The sequence below is a fragment of the Solea senegalensis genome, linkage group LG9, assembly GCF_019176455.1.
Source record: "Solea senegalensis isolate Sse05_10M linkage group LG9, IFAPA_SoseM_1, whole genome shotgun sequence".
Lineage (NCBI taxonomy): Eukaryota > Metazoa > Chordata > Actinopteri > Pleuronectiformes > Soleidae > Solea > Solea senegalensis.
Window position 1 is genome coordinate 1,736,021 of NC_058029.1, and position 17,167 is coordinate 1,753,187.

Genomic DNA, 17,167 nt, shown 5'->3' on the forward strand with positions numbered 1-17,167 from the left:
TTTTGGATATATACATTCAGTATGCGTGGTTATACAGTAGCACTGATGTTTGCAGGTAAACACAGAACGATTCTGTCGCTACACACTGTGGCAGGTTTTCGAGGGACATCAGGTTTGGACAATGCTGCAGCGATGGGGATTATATCCCCCGGTAATTTGGATCAGGGAAAAAAACACTGTGAACCAGTTCTTGTTGGAGGTAGGGTTGGGGGGGGGGACCTTGACTTGAAGCTACTCTTGAGTTTCCTCTGGGCTTTGATTGGTCGGGGCGGCCTGCGATTCGGCTATAATCTCCTTGGTGACGACGTCCATGCCGGACGGTTCTTCTGTCATGTCTTTGATCGCCTTCACGTCAGCGTCATCTGTCTCTTCGTCTGCCTCCACTCCGTTCTCGATCACAGCCTCAACCACGTCCGCCTTTTCTTTGGTCTTGTTCACTGTTTCCACAGCTGCGACACTTGCTGCCACTTCCTGACCTTCTTTGTTTTCTAAAGGCCCTCCATTCTCTTTTGACCCTTCTCCAGCCAATGTTACTTCTTCTTCTTCATCTTCTTTTGTGCCGTCTTCTTCTCCTTTGTCTGTTGCTTCCGTTCCACCATCTTTCTTTTCAACAGTCTCGACGCTGATTTCAACCCCGTCATCCATCTTTCTATCTTCCTCAAACCTTGAGTCGCCTTCCTTCGCCGCATCGCCGTACGTTGCCTCATCCCTTTCCTCTCGACTCTTCTCTTCCTCTTTCTCATCCCTTTCTCTTTCATTGAGAATATTCGCATCTTCGGCATCCTTTTCACTCTTTGCTTTCTTCTTCTTCTTGTTCTTGTCTATGTCTTTGATGCAGTTCTTGTTGGACTTGCTTCGGGGCTTGAAGATCAGTTTCTGAAAATTGACATTAGCATGTTAGTTGAATGCATTGCAGCTCTTTTTAAACGTGCTTTTGGGCACAGAGTGTTACACGCAGACTTAATTAAGAATAGATTAGAGTGGATCCAATATTGCACTGGGAAAAGTAGCAAATTCAAATGAGTGTCAGTGATGCAGAGAAGGAAATTGAGGCCATTTTGAGCAGGGTTATTGATGGCCTCCAGGCCTTTAGTCTGACCAAACAAACAAGCAGAAAATTAATGCAACATGTCCTCAATTACAGGAAACCTCAGGAGCGATTGACACACTCTGGGAATACAATGAACTGTAAGGAAAATTGGTAAATCTTGTTAAAGTCTTGGGGCTATAAAGTGTGGTTGTATATGGTGCTCAGTACTAACTGGGCTTTTGCAGCACACTCCCTGCACAAGACAGACACTGCCAACAGGGACACCAGAGGGTTTTAACCACTGTACGGCCTCTCCTGCACCAAAGTCTATTGAGAAAATCATTGTTTTTAGCTCTCGGGTACACAGGAGCTGCTGGTCAACTGCTGCCTCATTTGGTTAGATTGTGTCACTGGGGTAAATTTCCAGTCAAATATCTATGGCAAAAGATAAGCAGCACACATATTATTAAGTTAGTGAAGACTTGGGCGGTTGTAGATTTTATCTGGTGAGCATTAAGAGGCTAAAATGAGTTTTTCCTTGTGTCTCCACTTGCAGCCAATGTTTCCACTTAAATGTGTTGTTGTGATGGCGGTTTAAATTTGGGTCACGGACAGTGTCAACATGGGTTCATACTGCGGCGGACAAAGGTTAGCGTTAGAGGTTATCACCACTATTTGGGGGTTGCAGAGAAAAAGCAGTTATTGACCCTGCTTCCCCAAACAACGCCTCTGTGTAGCAGAAGAATTCCATGATTCCTAAAACAGAGAAGCGTTCTCCACATTTTGTCCAGCACGGTGTGTTTGTCTACCTAAAATAAAAACAGCTGTGGAATTGGCGGTGGCAAAAGGTGATGTTGGCTTTGGATGTATGGTGAGCAGGTGTTGGCGCGACTGGCGTGAGACCTCACTTCGGCCAAGAAACACAGGAAGGAATGTGAGGTCACGTACCTTGGATTCCCTCTTCTTTCGGCCCAACACGGGTCTTTGCAGGAAAACGATCTGTTTGGTGGACAGACTTCCGTCACTGAAGGATACAAGACAGCGGAGAGAAAGACAATTTCATTTATTTAGACATTATTTGAAATAGTACAAAATTACAGTAAATTGAGACAGACAGACGGATAGATTCTGGTCTTGGTCTTGACTTAGTCTCAGTTTCTTAAAGTTTTGGTCTAATATTGGTCATGATAGACTCTGGACTTGATTTGATCTCAGTCCCTAAAAGTCTTACTCTTATGTTGGTTTTGTCAGACCCTGGTCTTGGTCTTGACTTAGTCTCAGTTTCTAAAGTTTTGCTCTTATGTTGGTTTTGTCAGATCCTGGTCTTGGTCTGTTTCTTAAAGTCTTGCTCTTATGTTAGTTTTGTCAGATCCTGGTCTTGGTCTTGACTTAGTCTCAGTTTCTTAAAGTCTTGCTCTTATTTTGGTTTTGTCAGATCCTGATCTTGGTCTTGACTGTCTCAGTTTCTAAAAGTCTTGGTCTTGTTTTGGTCATGATGGTCTCTGGTCTTGGATTGATCTTAGTCCATAAATGTATTGGTCTTATGTTGGTTTTGGTAAATTCCTGGTCTTGGTCATGACTTAGTCTCAGTTTCTAAAATTCTTGTTCTTATATTTGCCATGATAGACTCTAGTCTTGGTCTTAGCTTGATCTCCTTGGTCTTATATTGGTTTTGTCAGATCCTGGTCTTGGTCATGACTTAGTCTCAGTTTCTAAAATTCTTTTTCTTATATTGGCCATGATAGACTCTGGTCTTGGTCTTAGCTTGATCTCCTTGGTCTTATATTGGTTTTGTCAGATCCTGGTCTTGGTCTTGACTTAGTCTCAATTTCTAAAAGTCTTGGTCTTATATTGGCCATGATAGACGTGTCCCTCTTTACTGATCTTCCATTACACTTAATTCCCTGATCAAAAAACCCAATTAATCCTAGGTTTAAATTGTTTATTGACCAGTTGGAATGTGTTTAATCAGCCGAGGACATGTTTCTATCAGTTACAGCTCTGATGGGCATGAGTGGGAACACAAGACATGTTCATTTCTTCTTCTTTCTCTGCTTCATTTTTGGCACCAATGCAAAGTCTGGTGTCATTTACCAGCTGTTAGCGATGAATACTTTTGATGAAACTTTTCTTTTTTACAACCTTGGGACGGTCCTCAATAACATCTTTCATTAACTTTATTTCAAATGAGTAAAATAAACATGAAATGTGGAACTGGAACATCTTGACTGAGCTCCACTGTGTTTTTGTTTTCTTGTTTGTTTGGGATGTCACATTTCATGTAGGGGTGACAAGACAGAACAACAACAATCCCAGGAATTCCCACAAATTTCATTGAGAAAGAGCTTTTACTGATTCCCGGTTAAACAGTCAAATGATTTCTGGCCACTGCTCAAACGTCACTCTCTTATCTGACGATTTAATGACAAAGGCTCACATTTAGGGGCCCAACCTCTTCCCCGCAGAAACAGATGGTTCTCACTGAAACACTGAAAAGCCTGATTTTGCAGTTTGCTTGAAAAGTCTGTTTGTGAGAATCTGAACATAGTCGTCTATTATCTTTGTTTTTTTGTTGGTTTTTTTTACCCTCCCAATTCCCCAGAAAATAATCCTCCATTCTCCTCATGCACATGTCACTCTTCCTGTGTTCTGAGAGGATAATCTGCACGAGGAGTCAAGCTGACAGAATAATCGTGGCAGGAAATATACATTCACTTCAGAGTGGGCCTCCTCCTGTCTCTACAGCTTACTCTTCTTTCTGCTTATTTTCCGTCATAAACAGCTCTGTTCTCTTTTTGCACTCTTACCGCTTTGCTGAGTTTTTACCTCTGTGCTTTTATCTCTTGTGACAGCCTGATGTGTGACACTTTTATTGTTTGTTTCTGCTTTATTTCTTCAATTTTCTCTCTTGCTATTACTGGACAGGGCTTAAAGGGAAGGCGATATGTGGCCCCGGCGCTATCCGACAGGAGTCCAGAAACACATGCGCACGTGCAAAAGGACACACACGCGCACACACACACACACAAACAAGAAAAGTGTACTTTTTGTCTAATGTTATAAGCTGCCCGCTCAGCCAAGTTTATGATCGCTGCAGAACCCTAAAAGCCTGCTACAAATCTTCCCCTTTTCAACATCAAATGGACTTGAGCTTCCTCCAGCACAAGGCTTATTCTCTAAACCATTCAAAGCCCACCACAACTTCTTTTTTTTTCCATTACCTCCCCCCCCCACACACACACACATTTATCCATAAGCTATTTTCGAGGCTGTCAAGGATGCTGGGCGGCTTTCTGGCAAATCAAAGGCCGAAAACTAACTGAGGTTTTTCAGCCTGTGACGCTAAAGAGGAGAAGGTTATTTAGAAAATCACAGGCGTGATTACTGAATCTGCTCTTGGCTGTTAGTGTCACCTACACTATGATATCTACAGAGCGGCAGCTAGTTTAGGGGCGAGCTTCAGGCGCACGAGAAGTGCTGCGACATATATGATTATTTTTCCTTATTAATATGAATCAATCATGTTTTTGCCAAACCTCAAATGATTTTATTGTAAAATCAGAGATTACTCAATTAGCAAAGTAGTTGGTGATTCATTTAATGGTCTATGACCAGTGACGGGAATAATGGTGTTAAAAGTGGGAGGCGGACACTCACTCGGTATTTAAAGTTAGACTTAAATCCTTCCTTTTTGATAAAGCTTATAGTTAGAGCTGGCTCAGGGAAACCTGTATCATCTCTTAGTTATGCTGCTACAGACCTACAGTAGACTGCTGGGGGAATTTCCTGTATGTAACGTCAGAAATTGATCATAGTGCACATACTTATGTCTATATAAGTGTATAATCGCTCTAAAATAATAATAATAATAGAAAAAGGGTTTGTTGCCTTAGTATTAATCTTTTATACTTTAGACAAAACGGCCTCGCTTTAAGAAGGCTGTCATCTTGTGCTGCCATGTTTTCAAAAGGAAGTTTGGTAAAAGAAAAACAGCTTAGTCTTCAATAACCCGATTATATAAACTAATGACGAAAAATAAATTGCCACTGTAACCAATTGTAACACACCAGACCTTTAAAAGACAGATGAATTCATCACCATTTAGCCTCGAACAAAGGCCAACAAATAAAACCAAACAATTAACCATATTCCTCTCTCATTGTTTTATGTCCCGAGGAAAAAAACAACAACAACAACAACAACAACAATCACATTTACAGTAGCAAATGGCTCCGCGCCGCAAATTACCATCTGCATTAATTGAATGCGGCGAGCGCAGACACACGAGACGACGGCGGCGTGATTTAATGTTGTGTGGAGACGCCGCTGAGCGCCAGTTAGCATTCATTTCAGACGCCGCCGCGATCGCTGACACTTAACCGACCTCCCTTTCCACATGAAGACATGAAAACATTTACAAGTTTGCTTTACTGACGAGTCAGTACGACCAAAAACACGTGTACGTCTGAATTAGATCATCAAACATTAGTTCAGCTCACTTCTGGTTTTATTTTATTGTTTTTTTTTTGTGCAGGCGGGGAGAGAAATGAGCTGTTACTGTATCTAGGCCGACTCTGATTAATTAGCCATGTTGTGCTGTTGCTTTGTGGCATTTTATAAGAAAGGAGAGAGAGAGAGAGAAGGGGGGAGGATGAAAACAGAGAGGTAATTAATCAGCTGTGATCTCACAGAGCAGCAAACATAACCAGAGGACTGAGGCGGCGTCACAGCAAACCTCAATCAGTCACCGTACGGAAAATGCCGCGTGTTCACTTCATCAAAAATGTGAAACACGTTATTGATGGAGTCACATTTATTTCTTTTTTTTTGATGAAAGCCAGCACCAATATTTACATGTAAAATATGTGCATTGTTGACTCAGCGGTGGCTGTAATCCTTCATCCTGTCCTTGAAGGCTTTTGTGCAGCAGACGTGCGGTTTTTTGTGTGTGTGTGTGTCTTACGTGTTTATGATATATTTTTTTCTGGTTGATTTTGTGGCCAAAGTTTTCACACATCTGACCAAACAGAAACACACACGAGCGCACACAGACACACACACACACACACACAGAGCAGTGCAGACGTCCATATTCTTTTTCCTGGTCCTTAAATTTTTATTTGCTCAATCTCATCTCGCTTTAATGTTATTGTGGTGTTAAACGCCTCTGTCTTGTTTTATTTTACTGCAGATGCTCAACAAAAAGAGTGTGTGTGTGAGTGTGTAAGTGTGTGTACTTGTATGTGCATCTTCATGAGGACCAAAAAATAAAAAATAAACCATAGGAGGTGAGGTCAGACCTTTTTGGCTGGTCCTCATCATTTTAAAGAGATTTTTTTTTTAGCATTAAGACCTGGTTTTAGTTTGGGTTTAGAGTTAGGTTTATGTAGGGATTAGGTTAAAGGTTAGGATGAGGCATTTAGATCTCTTCAGGGTCATGAAAAGTCATATGAGAGTCCTATGTATGTATAAACACTGACATTGTCAGGACCAGTAGTCCTCATGGAGCCCAAAACCTGGTCTTAATAGTAAATGGTTTGTATTTATTTTGTATTTAGTTTCTATCGCACATATTATTTCATACCCATTCACATACAGGAGCAACGTGGGGTTGCCAGGAATTGAACCCACACCTTTCCAAAAGACGACTCCCTCTACCGCTAATCCACCGGTGGCAGAACTGGTTAACTTGTTTGAAAGCACTTCTTACAAACGATCTGTCTGTTACGTATGTAATTACCTCTTCAGTGAATGATGGTTAATGAATGGTTGATTACATTTACTTGCCCTGTAGAAACATCGCGAGGCTGCTTTCACAAACAGTCTGGATGTTTTCTACAAATGTTCTGTATGTTAGAAAAAATAAAATGACCACAAAAAATTGCTCCTGACATCTCCTAAAAAAAAACAAAAAAACTTTCCTTTTGGCAACCTGGTTTAAAAAAAAATACATCCCAGATATTTTCCAGGTGTTAATTCACTAGTGGACTGACATTTACACATTTTACTCTTTTTAATTTAGCACAATCGATTCCAATGTTGCACTTTTATGTCTTCTAGTCCTCGGGGACATTCATGTCACCTCACATTTTCACTGTACTGACGTCACTGTTATAATATTTACACGTTGACTCCTGAGTATTGAACCTCATTTTCTTTTTATTAACGTTTCTCAGCTGAACTGCTTGGGTTATATTTAGCCTTTAGCTTTACACTCACACAATCTACTTTTAGATATGTCTTTAAATCCTTATCAGTGCAACGCAGTGTTTTACTCTCTCGTGACACAAACGGGTACAGTTCATTATCAGCGTGTTAAGGCCCATTATTCTCTGCTCCGCAGTGCGTCTCAGGCCTTTGACCGTATAAGCGGATGCACACTCATACAGCAGCCATGAGTCAGCACAGACTGAGCCTTAGCAACCGTTACATTTCTGTGAAGAAGATTTTCCAGCCACAGCCACAGTCACTGCTGCTGCTGCTGCTGCTGCTGCTGCTGCTTCTTTTAAATTTTCACAGCTGCTGCTGCTGCTGCTCGGTTCAAAGCTCGGCCCAAACTGACACAGATTCGGGTCAATTTCCTCCAAAACGCTTGGTGAATCTGTGACTAATTAGTTCAACAAACAAAGTGTGTGTGTGTGTGTGTGTGTGAGCTACATAATTCATACCAGGTTCCAGTTTGTCCCTGTGAAGTCTGTGGCATGTACTGCATATTGTTCCCTTTTTTTTTTTTTTGAGAAGTGTTTTGAAATGTATTTTTAAACATTCGAGTGTGACAGATGTGTGTTATTTAGTTATTTAGCAGAAACACATGACTTATTTACTCAGTTTCCCTTAAATTACTATGCGATCTCATCCCCCGTGTGCCTAATAAAGTGGCTGTTGAGTGTTTTACAGAGTAGATTTGAATTGGATTCGGACTATGAGGTCAGTGAAGGTCACAAATACTTGTTAAAAGGCTTGTGCTTGATGACTGCAATTCCCGAAGGCTGCCAACAGAGGTCGTTATAAGTCACCGAACCGAATCGTGATCCCAGGGTGATGTTACCTGTTGGTCTTGATTATGGGCGTGGGCAGCACACAGGTGAGTCTCCATCCATATGTAGCGAGCGACTGAAGCAGGGGAACATAATCAGCCTTCACCTGCAGACCCTGCGGGGAAAACAACAGAAATCACAGGTCACAACCCTGCAATCACCTCACTCACACACACACACACACACACACCTGTGGATGGTCATCATCTTCTTAAACACTGCATGCAGCAGCAGCAATCGACAGTATGCATATATACATATACTGTGTAGCTGTGGGCGTTCATGACTGTGATTACCAGCTGTGAGGGAACAAGGTGCGAGATGTAAGTAAGCAGAGTCAGCATCACTCCACTCTCACATCTCACGCTTTTTAAACAACCTTGTGAATGTGTGTGATATATATTTATATATGAAATATGAAAATAAAAAAAAGAACATCAACATCAATTTCTACTGACATCACACTCCCAGAGTGAACACGCCGGTCCTCCGTGTTAATGGCAAAGTATTTCCCACAGCGTCCGTGGGTAAACATGTGAGACTGCTCACTTAACGGTAAACATTTTTCTGTAGGCGTCGCCATTGTCTTAAGTGACGCGTTGTGGGAGGGCTTTTTAAAAATGTTCAGTTTGACTTCATTACTCAAACGGAAACCTGCAGATGACTGGTGATGTGTGGTGACACACACACACACGACAAGCTCTGGAGAAAGGAAGTGTGTGTGCGTGTGTGTGTGTGTGAGTGCCTGTGGTTTGCCGTGCCGTCAGTGATCGAAAATGAAAAACCACACCACGTGTCAGTCACAGCTCGCTCACACGTGGACAACATCACTCCATGAAGAGACCTGAAGTTACTGAAGTCTAAAGCAGTGGATGATACACGCAAACAAAAAAACGAATTGCAATGTCCCTTTATCATTTTTTAAAATGATCCTTCTATCATTTTTTTTTAAATTGTGCTTTTATGATTTTTAAATTGTCCTTTTCCTGCTGAGTATAAAGTAGCAGTAAGTTAATCCTCATTCTATATTCCAGTAGCGTAAAAGTATTTTAATACTGCAACAACACCAGTGCTACTAGTAGCAGTAGTAAAAGCACTGCTAAATAGTACTTCTACTGGTATAATTCTCCTATGTCTACAACTATTGATACTATACTAACAACTACCACTGTCATATGGTTGTACAAGTAGTACTTCTGTATTCTAGAGTGAAATATTAGTATAAAACAAAGTGTCATAAAGAGTAAAGGTGACTCACCTTCCTTGTTATATGAGTGGATACAATGTATAATACAACAGAATCCGTTAAATATCATTTTTTTAGCCATCAAATGTGCTTTTTTTTAAAAAACAACAACTCAGATATAATGAATTTAATCGAAACGATGTCGAGCAGGCCGTTAAACCAAGGTTAGCTTCTTCAATGAACGTACACTGACAGTTGCCTTTTTTTTTTCTCCTCTTCCTTTCGCATGAATTCCAGACCATTAACCGTGTGTGATGCAGTCACAGGAGGTGATATGAGTCAAGACGGCAGGTGAACATGAACCACAGAGTCTATTCATAGCGCAACCATCAGATAAAACTGCTGCAGAAAAAAAAAAAGAAATCACACCTCCACACTCAACGGAGACATGTGAAAATATTCTTTAATTAAAGCTGCACCGGCCACAGGTTTCAAGACCAGAGCTGCCGATGATGAGGCTGTTCCGGATTGTTCCTGAAGGAACCAGAACCAGAACCAGAACCAGAGGAGAACTTGATTCTGGTACTTACTGATGAAGTGATGCAGATGTAGGATAGTTAAGGAAGTGGTTAATCTACTGAGATATTATTCTGGAACAAAGACTATAAAACAAGCCCCAACTACTATTTGTAGCGTCTATTAGTACAAGTTTGTCGAAAAGTATTATTTCCTCTACTTCCAAAAGTATTGACACTACTTTGTGAAAACTACTAGTACACAACTACTTCTACTAGTAAAACAGCACCATTGCTAGTTGTACTTCTATTACAAGAAATAAAGTACAACTACTGGAACCTACTACTACTGTGACTTCCACCTCGACTTCCTACTATTTATACTGCTTGTCTGGGTGGTACTACTACTTCCACTATGACTACTATTACGACAACATCACAACTGCTACAAGCATTTCTACAAGTATTATTTTGTCTACTTCTTTGTCTGGTATGGAAAGTACTACAATAACACCAGTGCTACTAGTACTTTTACAACTATTGACACTATTTGTCTGGCAGCTATTAGAACTGCCACTCCTGTTTATGCTCCTACTTGTGTGTATACTATTTATCTGGTAACTTCTACTATAACATCACAAGTGCTACAAGTACTTCTACACCTAATACTTCATCTACTTCCATGTCTGGTAAGGAAAATACTTCTACTACTGCAACAACACCCGTGCTACTAGTACTTCTGCAAGTATTATTTCTTCTACAACTATTGACATTTTTTTCTGGCAACTACAACAACAACATCTACAACTACTTGTACTTCAACAAGTATTATTATCGCTACTTCCCCTGGCAGCTAGTAATAGCAGTAGCAAAATCACCGCTAATAGTACTTCTACTGTATTATTTCTACTTCATCTAAAACTACTGATACAATTTGTCCAGCAGCATCAACTACTTTTACAACTACAGCTACCACTGCTGAGTAGTTGTATAATATTTATACCATATACCACATGTCCGGTTACTACTACTATGACAACACAACAGCTACGTGTACTTCTACAACGTTTATTGCCTCTCCTTCCACTGCTAGTCAACAGTCCCTGAATAAGCATTTTTCTTTTGAGTATCTGACCACAAAAAAAATGCTCTTTTAACTAAATTCTAAACTAACAAGATCACAATTGACCCTGATGCTGTTATAATACCACTACTGCATCTTAATGCTAGTACTAATAAATAATGCTAGGCCTTTTCGGCAACACTGCTGCTGCATCTCTGTGCATTTTAAACTGCAATAAACATCGTGTATCTGGGAAACACATTGAATCCTATTTCATTTCTACTGTCTATTTTGTGTGTTTGTATGTATGGCTCCTCACTGTGTGTTAATGGTGGGACTGAGAGAGGACAATCTTGTCTTTGATAATAATATGCTGCAACACTAGTGCTGATAATGACTGCAGAACTAGCACAGGTGTATCTACTTACAGTTCCTCTGTAGCTGCTACAGAGGAATAGTTTGATAACTAACTGCAGCGCTGTCGTACGGCTGAGATCTGGTGTGCAGTCAGAGGCTACGGAGGAAACCGAGGAGAAGTGGAAAACCTTCGCTCTGGAACAGAGAGACTGATCAGCATGCAGCGCTCACTGTTGGCTGCCATGACACAGACTTCAAATCAAAACACTTAAACCCACTCCAGTGCACAGCGTCTCATTTTTCTTCCACGGATTTGTATTGACCGAGATGACAGAACGTGCGCAAACACAACCTAAATATCAAACATATCACGTTAGCTTTCAAAGCGCTAATCCTCCGAAATACAAAAACACTGCCGCAGACATTATTTACACAAGCATTACTTTCTACGTCCCTACTGGGAGCGGCACGTTGACATTTTTTCAGGGGTTTATGTTGGAGCCGTTCCTAGAGACACAGTCCCACGCTCTTTCAAAGCCGTCCCAGAAAGTAAATTGAGAGATAATTTATCTGTAACCGCATGTTGTTCTGTGGGGCAGGTGAGAATTAATCACGGCTCCCAGAGTGAGAGTCGCCGCTCTCCTTGACTTACTATACACAGCGACCTTACTGCATCTGAGAGCCCGAAAACAAGGGGGGGGGGGCCCTAAAAACATTAAAGCAATCCCCTCACCATCTTTGTCTTTGATGTTATCTGAGAAACGATAAAGAAACAAGACGGACGAGCCGAGTTGTAACCACCTCCTCAAATCATGTTTGCTACTAACACCTGATCTGAGAGCGGCCACAGAATGTAAATTTAATGATCTGAGAGAAAGATTTCAAGACCAACTCTGAAGTCTTTTTTAAAGCCACTGCACATTCTGCTCAGTTCAGAGAGGTAGAGAGTGTTTGATGGGCCAACAGCGGCACCAGCACTGGCAACAACTGCCTACACTGCAAAGAAACCTATAAAAGAGAGTGAAGAGTCTAATCCCGGGAATAGACAACACAATATTTTTGTTTTCCACGGTCAGATTATCAATCACAGTGACACAGATTCTTGCCGTGTACTTGTGGATGACCTGGACCAAACCATCCGTCGTGGTCAATGTCCGGGAACACGTCGTAGGACAGGGGTGTCCAAAGCTTTTTTTTAATGAGGGCCAGATTTGATCAATCTAAAGATTTCCAGGGAGCCAATGGCCTCTCAGACCTTTTTCTAACAGTAACAACATCTGACAGAGGGCCGTGATTGGCCCACGGGCCGGACTTTGGTCACGCCTTTTGTAGGAGATGTCAGAGAAGATGCCAAGAAAAATAGAAACTATTCTAACATGCTAGACATTCTCTGTTCTTCAATTATGCTACACTTCGTCGTTCCCGACGTTCATCATCAGGTCGGACACTGGAAAAGAGTCGGTCGCGACCAAAACGCTTGAAAATCGGCCTGAATTTGTGTATTTCGATCCCCACGTAAAGAAAGTAAATGCGATAAAATAGGTGCCAGTATCAGCAGTGTTCTTGAATCTTGAATACAGTCGTATTTTGACCTCAAAAATAATCTCTTTTTCTAGGGATCCCACTTCAGCTCTGACCTCCTCTCTCTTTAAAGATGAATTTCTTTTTTTGAACGCAGACCGAAGAAGACGTTTATTTCTTTCCAGGCCTACGGTAAAGAAAGGTGCAGCTGCAGGTCAATTTAAAGTCCACGGTGCACTCTGCTCAACAAAAACAAAGGGGTATTATTTTTCTATCAACTCCCTCTCTCTCCCTCTCTCCCTCCCTCCCTCCTTCCACCATCTCCATGCGAGACCGACATAACAAACCGCAGTTCTGTTTTTCAGCCGCTCTGAATGTGTTTTTGCTTTTATTTTATATTTTTTTGAGCAGACGACTGAGGTCAACAGGTTTGCAGACCCAGTCCAGTAATGATGAAGCAAATGCCTTTTGGGGCATTTAAATAGTAGACGCTCCCGCCAGGCTCTCTCAACCTTGAGCGTTGTCACAGCAACAGAAAATCCAGCATCCACTGTGACTCAAGCACCGCCACAACCATCTCAAACAAAACCCTTTCAAAGATATAAATGATGGATACTGTACAGTACATTGATGCTATTTTTACATCTATTCTCCACAGTTTCATCTGCTCTCTTTTTTTCTGTTTGGATCACTTATCATGGATCATGGATAGGTGTTTGAATTTACTTTTTTGAGTTTACTTTGGCCTTAATGTTGACACTGAATTATGTCCTCACATGGTTGGTTTATTGAACTTTTCATTGCATGAAACACAGCTGTTTTTATGATAGTGATATGTTTATTATATTTCTGATATTATTTATTTTATTATTATTTGTATGTCCTGTGTCTGTATTTTGTTTTGTTTCTAAGCTTTTCTTTATTTTTTGTGCACATCTGTTGTAGGTTCTTCTAAAAAAGGAAATACCTATAAAATATGCTTGAAAAAAAACAGCTGTTTTTCTGTTTTTTTTTTATTTTTTTTTAAGTTTATATATTTAAGGTGTGTTTTATTCAACAGCTACTCTGATAATCGATTGATCAGTTGGCGTGTTTTTATTTTTGAATATTTAAAACCAGTTTCTCTGATGTTCCAGCTTTATTGTGAGACAGAAACCAGGAGAGACCTAAAGAGACCAGGTGAGATAGAGACCTGGAGAGACAGAAACCAGGTGTGTTTTTTTTTAAAACAAAATAAATAAATAAAACCAGTTTCTCTGATTTTCCAGCTTCAACTCATCAAGAAAGTAATATAAAAGTATATATAGAAAGTAAATAAAAGTAAGAAAATGATCATCAGTTGCATATATATGGCTTTTTCAAAACAGAAAATTTCTCTGGTTCCTGAACATTCATAATAAAACTGTTACTGGTTAAATGTAAACTCATTATTTTTCTTACAACTTGCAACACCTTTTAAACAACTGCACCCCGCAAAGCCAAACGTGCCCCTCTGTGCCACAGCTATCAGCGTCATCATCACCATGTCTGACAGAGTGGGTGCCATCTCTCGCTCGCACACGGACGGCGCAAATTACTCTCCTTCTATCTAGGTCACCTCTTCTCTCACCTCAGTCAGCGGGAATAGAGATCTCATGGACAGCGGGCGATGCACGCTAACGATCACACACACACGTGCAGGCCACAGCGCGCGCACACACACACACACAGGAACACAGAGAGAGAAAAACACACACACAACGCACACACAACACAGAACACGCTCCACAACAGAAGAAAAACAGCACGTCTGCATCCTGTGTTCGCTGCACCGACCACCGAGATTCTAGTAAACGCAGAGGAAGACGCTGTCTGCGACGTGGCTTTTGTCTGAGGATGTTTTCAATTTCAAACATGACAGAAGCCCCGAGGCTCAGAAGGAGCAATATCTTCATGTGTGTGTGGATGTGAAGATTTCCTCACCGCCACACCAGTGTCCTGACGTGGGGGCGCAATCATCCAGTTTTATATTTATAAACCCAGTTACTGAGGACTCAAGTGTTTGTTCTTCAAAGCCCGAGATGTTAGTGAACTGTGGGACGGAGAGAAGCTCCTTTCACTTCACTTTGACTCTGACCTTGACAGGACACAGACAGGAGACAGCAGACAGACAGGAGACAGGCAGACAGCAGACAGACAGGAGACAGACAGACAGACAGACAGACAGCAGACAGACAGGAGACAGACAGCAGACAGACAGGACACAGACAGGAGACAGACAGACAGACAGACAGACAGAGACAGACAGCAGACAGACAGGAGACAGCAGACAGACAGAGAGAACAGAGACAGACAGACAGAGACAGACAGACAGACAGAGCAGACAGACAGACAGCAGGCAGACAGGACACAGACAGACAGGAGACAGACAGACAGCAGACAGACAGGAGAAAGACATGACACAGACAGACAGGAGAAAGACAGGAGACAGACAGACAGGACACAGACAGACAGCAGAAAGACAGCAGACAGGCAGGAGACAGACAGACAGCAGACAGACAGGACACAGAGACAGACAGACAGCAGACAGACAGGAGACAGACAGACAGCAGACAGACAGGAGACAGACATGACACAAACAGACAGGAGAAAGACAGGAGACAGACAGACAGGACACAGACAGACAGCAGACAGACAGGAGACAGACAGGACACAGACAGACAGCAAACAGACAGGAGACAGACAGCAGACAGACAGGAGACAGACAGGACACAGAAAGACAGCAAACAGACAGGAGACAGACAGGACACAGACAGACAGGATACAACAGGACACAGACAGATCAGACAAGATTTTCCTTCTTCTTACATTTTAAATGAATATTAATATTATAAAAAACCTGAAGAGACAGAGACCTGAAGAGATAGCGACCCGAAGAGACAGAGACCTGAAGAAGACAACCAGGCAGACCAACTTATTGGTTTGCCTAATTAATATTTGCTTCTCAGTAACTTGATAAACATTGCAAAGTCACTAATAAAGTATAAAGTGTAGATTACAGAGACAGTGTTATTATTAAACGGTTATGGACAGAATGAAAAAAGACAATTGACTAAATATAATGGCCAAAATATGACTAAGAATCAGCATCCGTCATAGAAAAACACATTGGTTGAGTTTTCTCTGATCGAGGTTCACGTTCACTGCTCTTTTTTCCTGGAACAGGAAAGACTGGAATATTACAGCACCCTGCTAATGCTCTTCGTCCCTCTCGGTGAATAAATTCTCCCGCAGAAGCTCATTGTGCGCAAACACATTAAGACCCAGCTCGAGTTGAACTGTGAGCATGTTTTCTGTGGTTATTGCTCTTTCACTACATTAGTTCTCGTATTAACCTTCCCTCAGGACACATGAGATGAGCTGGCGAGTCCTAATTGAAGTTTCATAGCCGAGGCCGTTGATGAGTTATTAATTTCTGCATCATCTGCAGGTTTCCTGCTGGAGTCATACAGCTCAGCAGAATAAAAAACAACAACAACAACAACAACACAAACCTGCATTATGTTCAGTTATGTATTTAGGACACAGGCCCAAAATAAAACAGGTAACAGAGCGAGCAGATATGAGAAAAACGAGTCACATGACCTAGACTCATTATTATTATTACTGCTTCCCAAGGCGGCGAAATTAAGATATATTAAAATGTGTAATTAGATATGTTGTCTCATTTTAATGATACACAGTATGTTGTGTTAATTTGTAGAAACAATATAGTGCTTCTCACTTACGGCCAAATTAATAATAATAGCACGTAATAAAACAAAAGAGTAATCACAATTAAACTTAATCAATATTGGGATTGGGATTATGTATTATAATGATTTATTTGGTCATGGATGTCGCATTGCGATGAGCAAAATGTGTTCTACGCGTTATAGAAACTTGATTTATAACATCATTAAAACATATTCTGGTAGGATATGATCTATCTATGGTCTTTTTTGACAACAAAATGTCCATTTAGAGGGAAAATAGACACGTGAGTGGACACCAGTGTGACTGACAGCCTGGTCGCAGAGGACTTTTGGTTCAAATCCCAAATTTCAAGGCTACGTAACAGAAATTCCTTTTGTAACCAGAAGATTCATCCACTTTTACACATGGTCGATGGACAAAATATTTGGATTTTGATGGAAACGTTTGATGTTTGCTATTATTAACAAGCAAAAGTCCAAAAGAAGCACCTTGTTCCTCCTTCTCTGTCTTCATAAGCACTCGTGCTTTATTTTGTAATTCGATTCCTGTTGTTTTTGCTTGGTTTTCCCTCCTTTCTCTCTGCTTGTGTGATAGTCTGCCCCGCCCTGACATGGTTAATCTGTGACCAATCACCCCTCCCTCCCTCATAGAGTCAATTCTCTGTGTCAGTTCCTCTGTGCTTGTTCCACCATGTTCTCTGTGGTGTTTGCCTGCTACGTTGGA

At 41.2% G+C, this 17,167-nt stretch overlaps 1 protein-coding gene across 1 annotated transcript in view; it reads right to left on the reverse strand.

Annotated features, from left to right (window-relative positions):
* The window catches only part of LOC122774726 (raftlin-like), a 107,969-nt gene continuing 90,802 nt past the window's right edge, over positions 1 to 17,167 (reverse strand). Inside the window, exons 7-9 of the mRNA XM_044034207.1 lie at positions 8,079 to 8,182; positions 1,979 to 2,054; positions 1 to 876 (exon numbers count right to left, since the gene is read on the reverse strand). Coding sequence (XP_043890142.1) covers positions 232 to 876; positions 1,979 to 2,054; positions 8,079 to 8,182 — 825 coding nt within the window. The 3' untranslated portion in view covers positions 1 to 231. The remainder of the gene's footprint in view (positions 877 to 1,978; positions 2,055 to 8,078; positions 8,183 to 17,167) is intronic.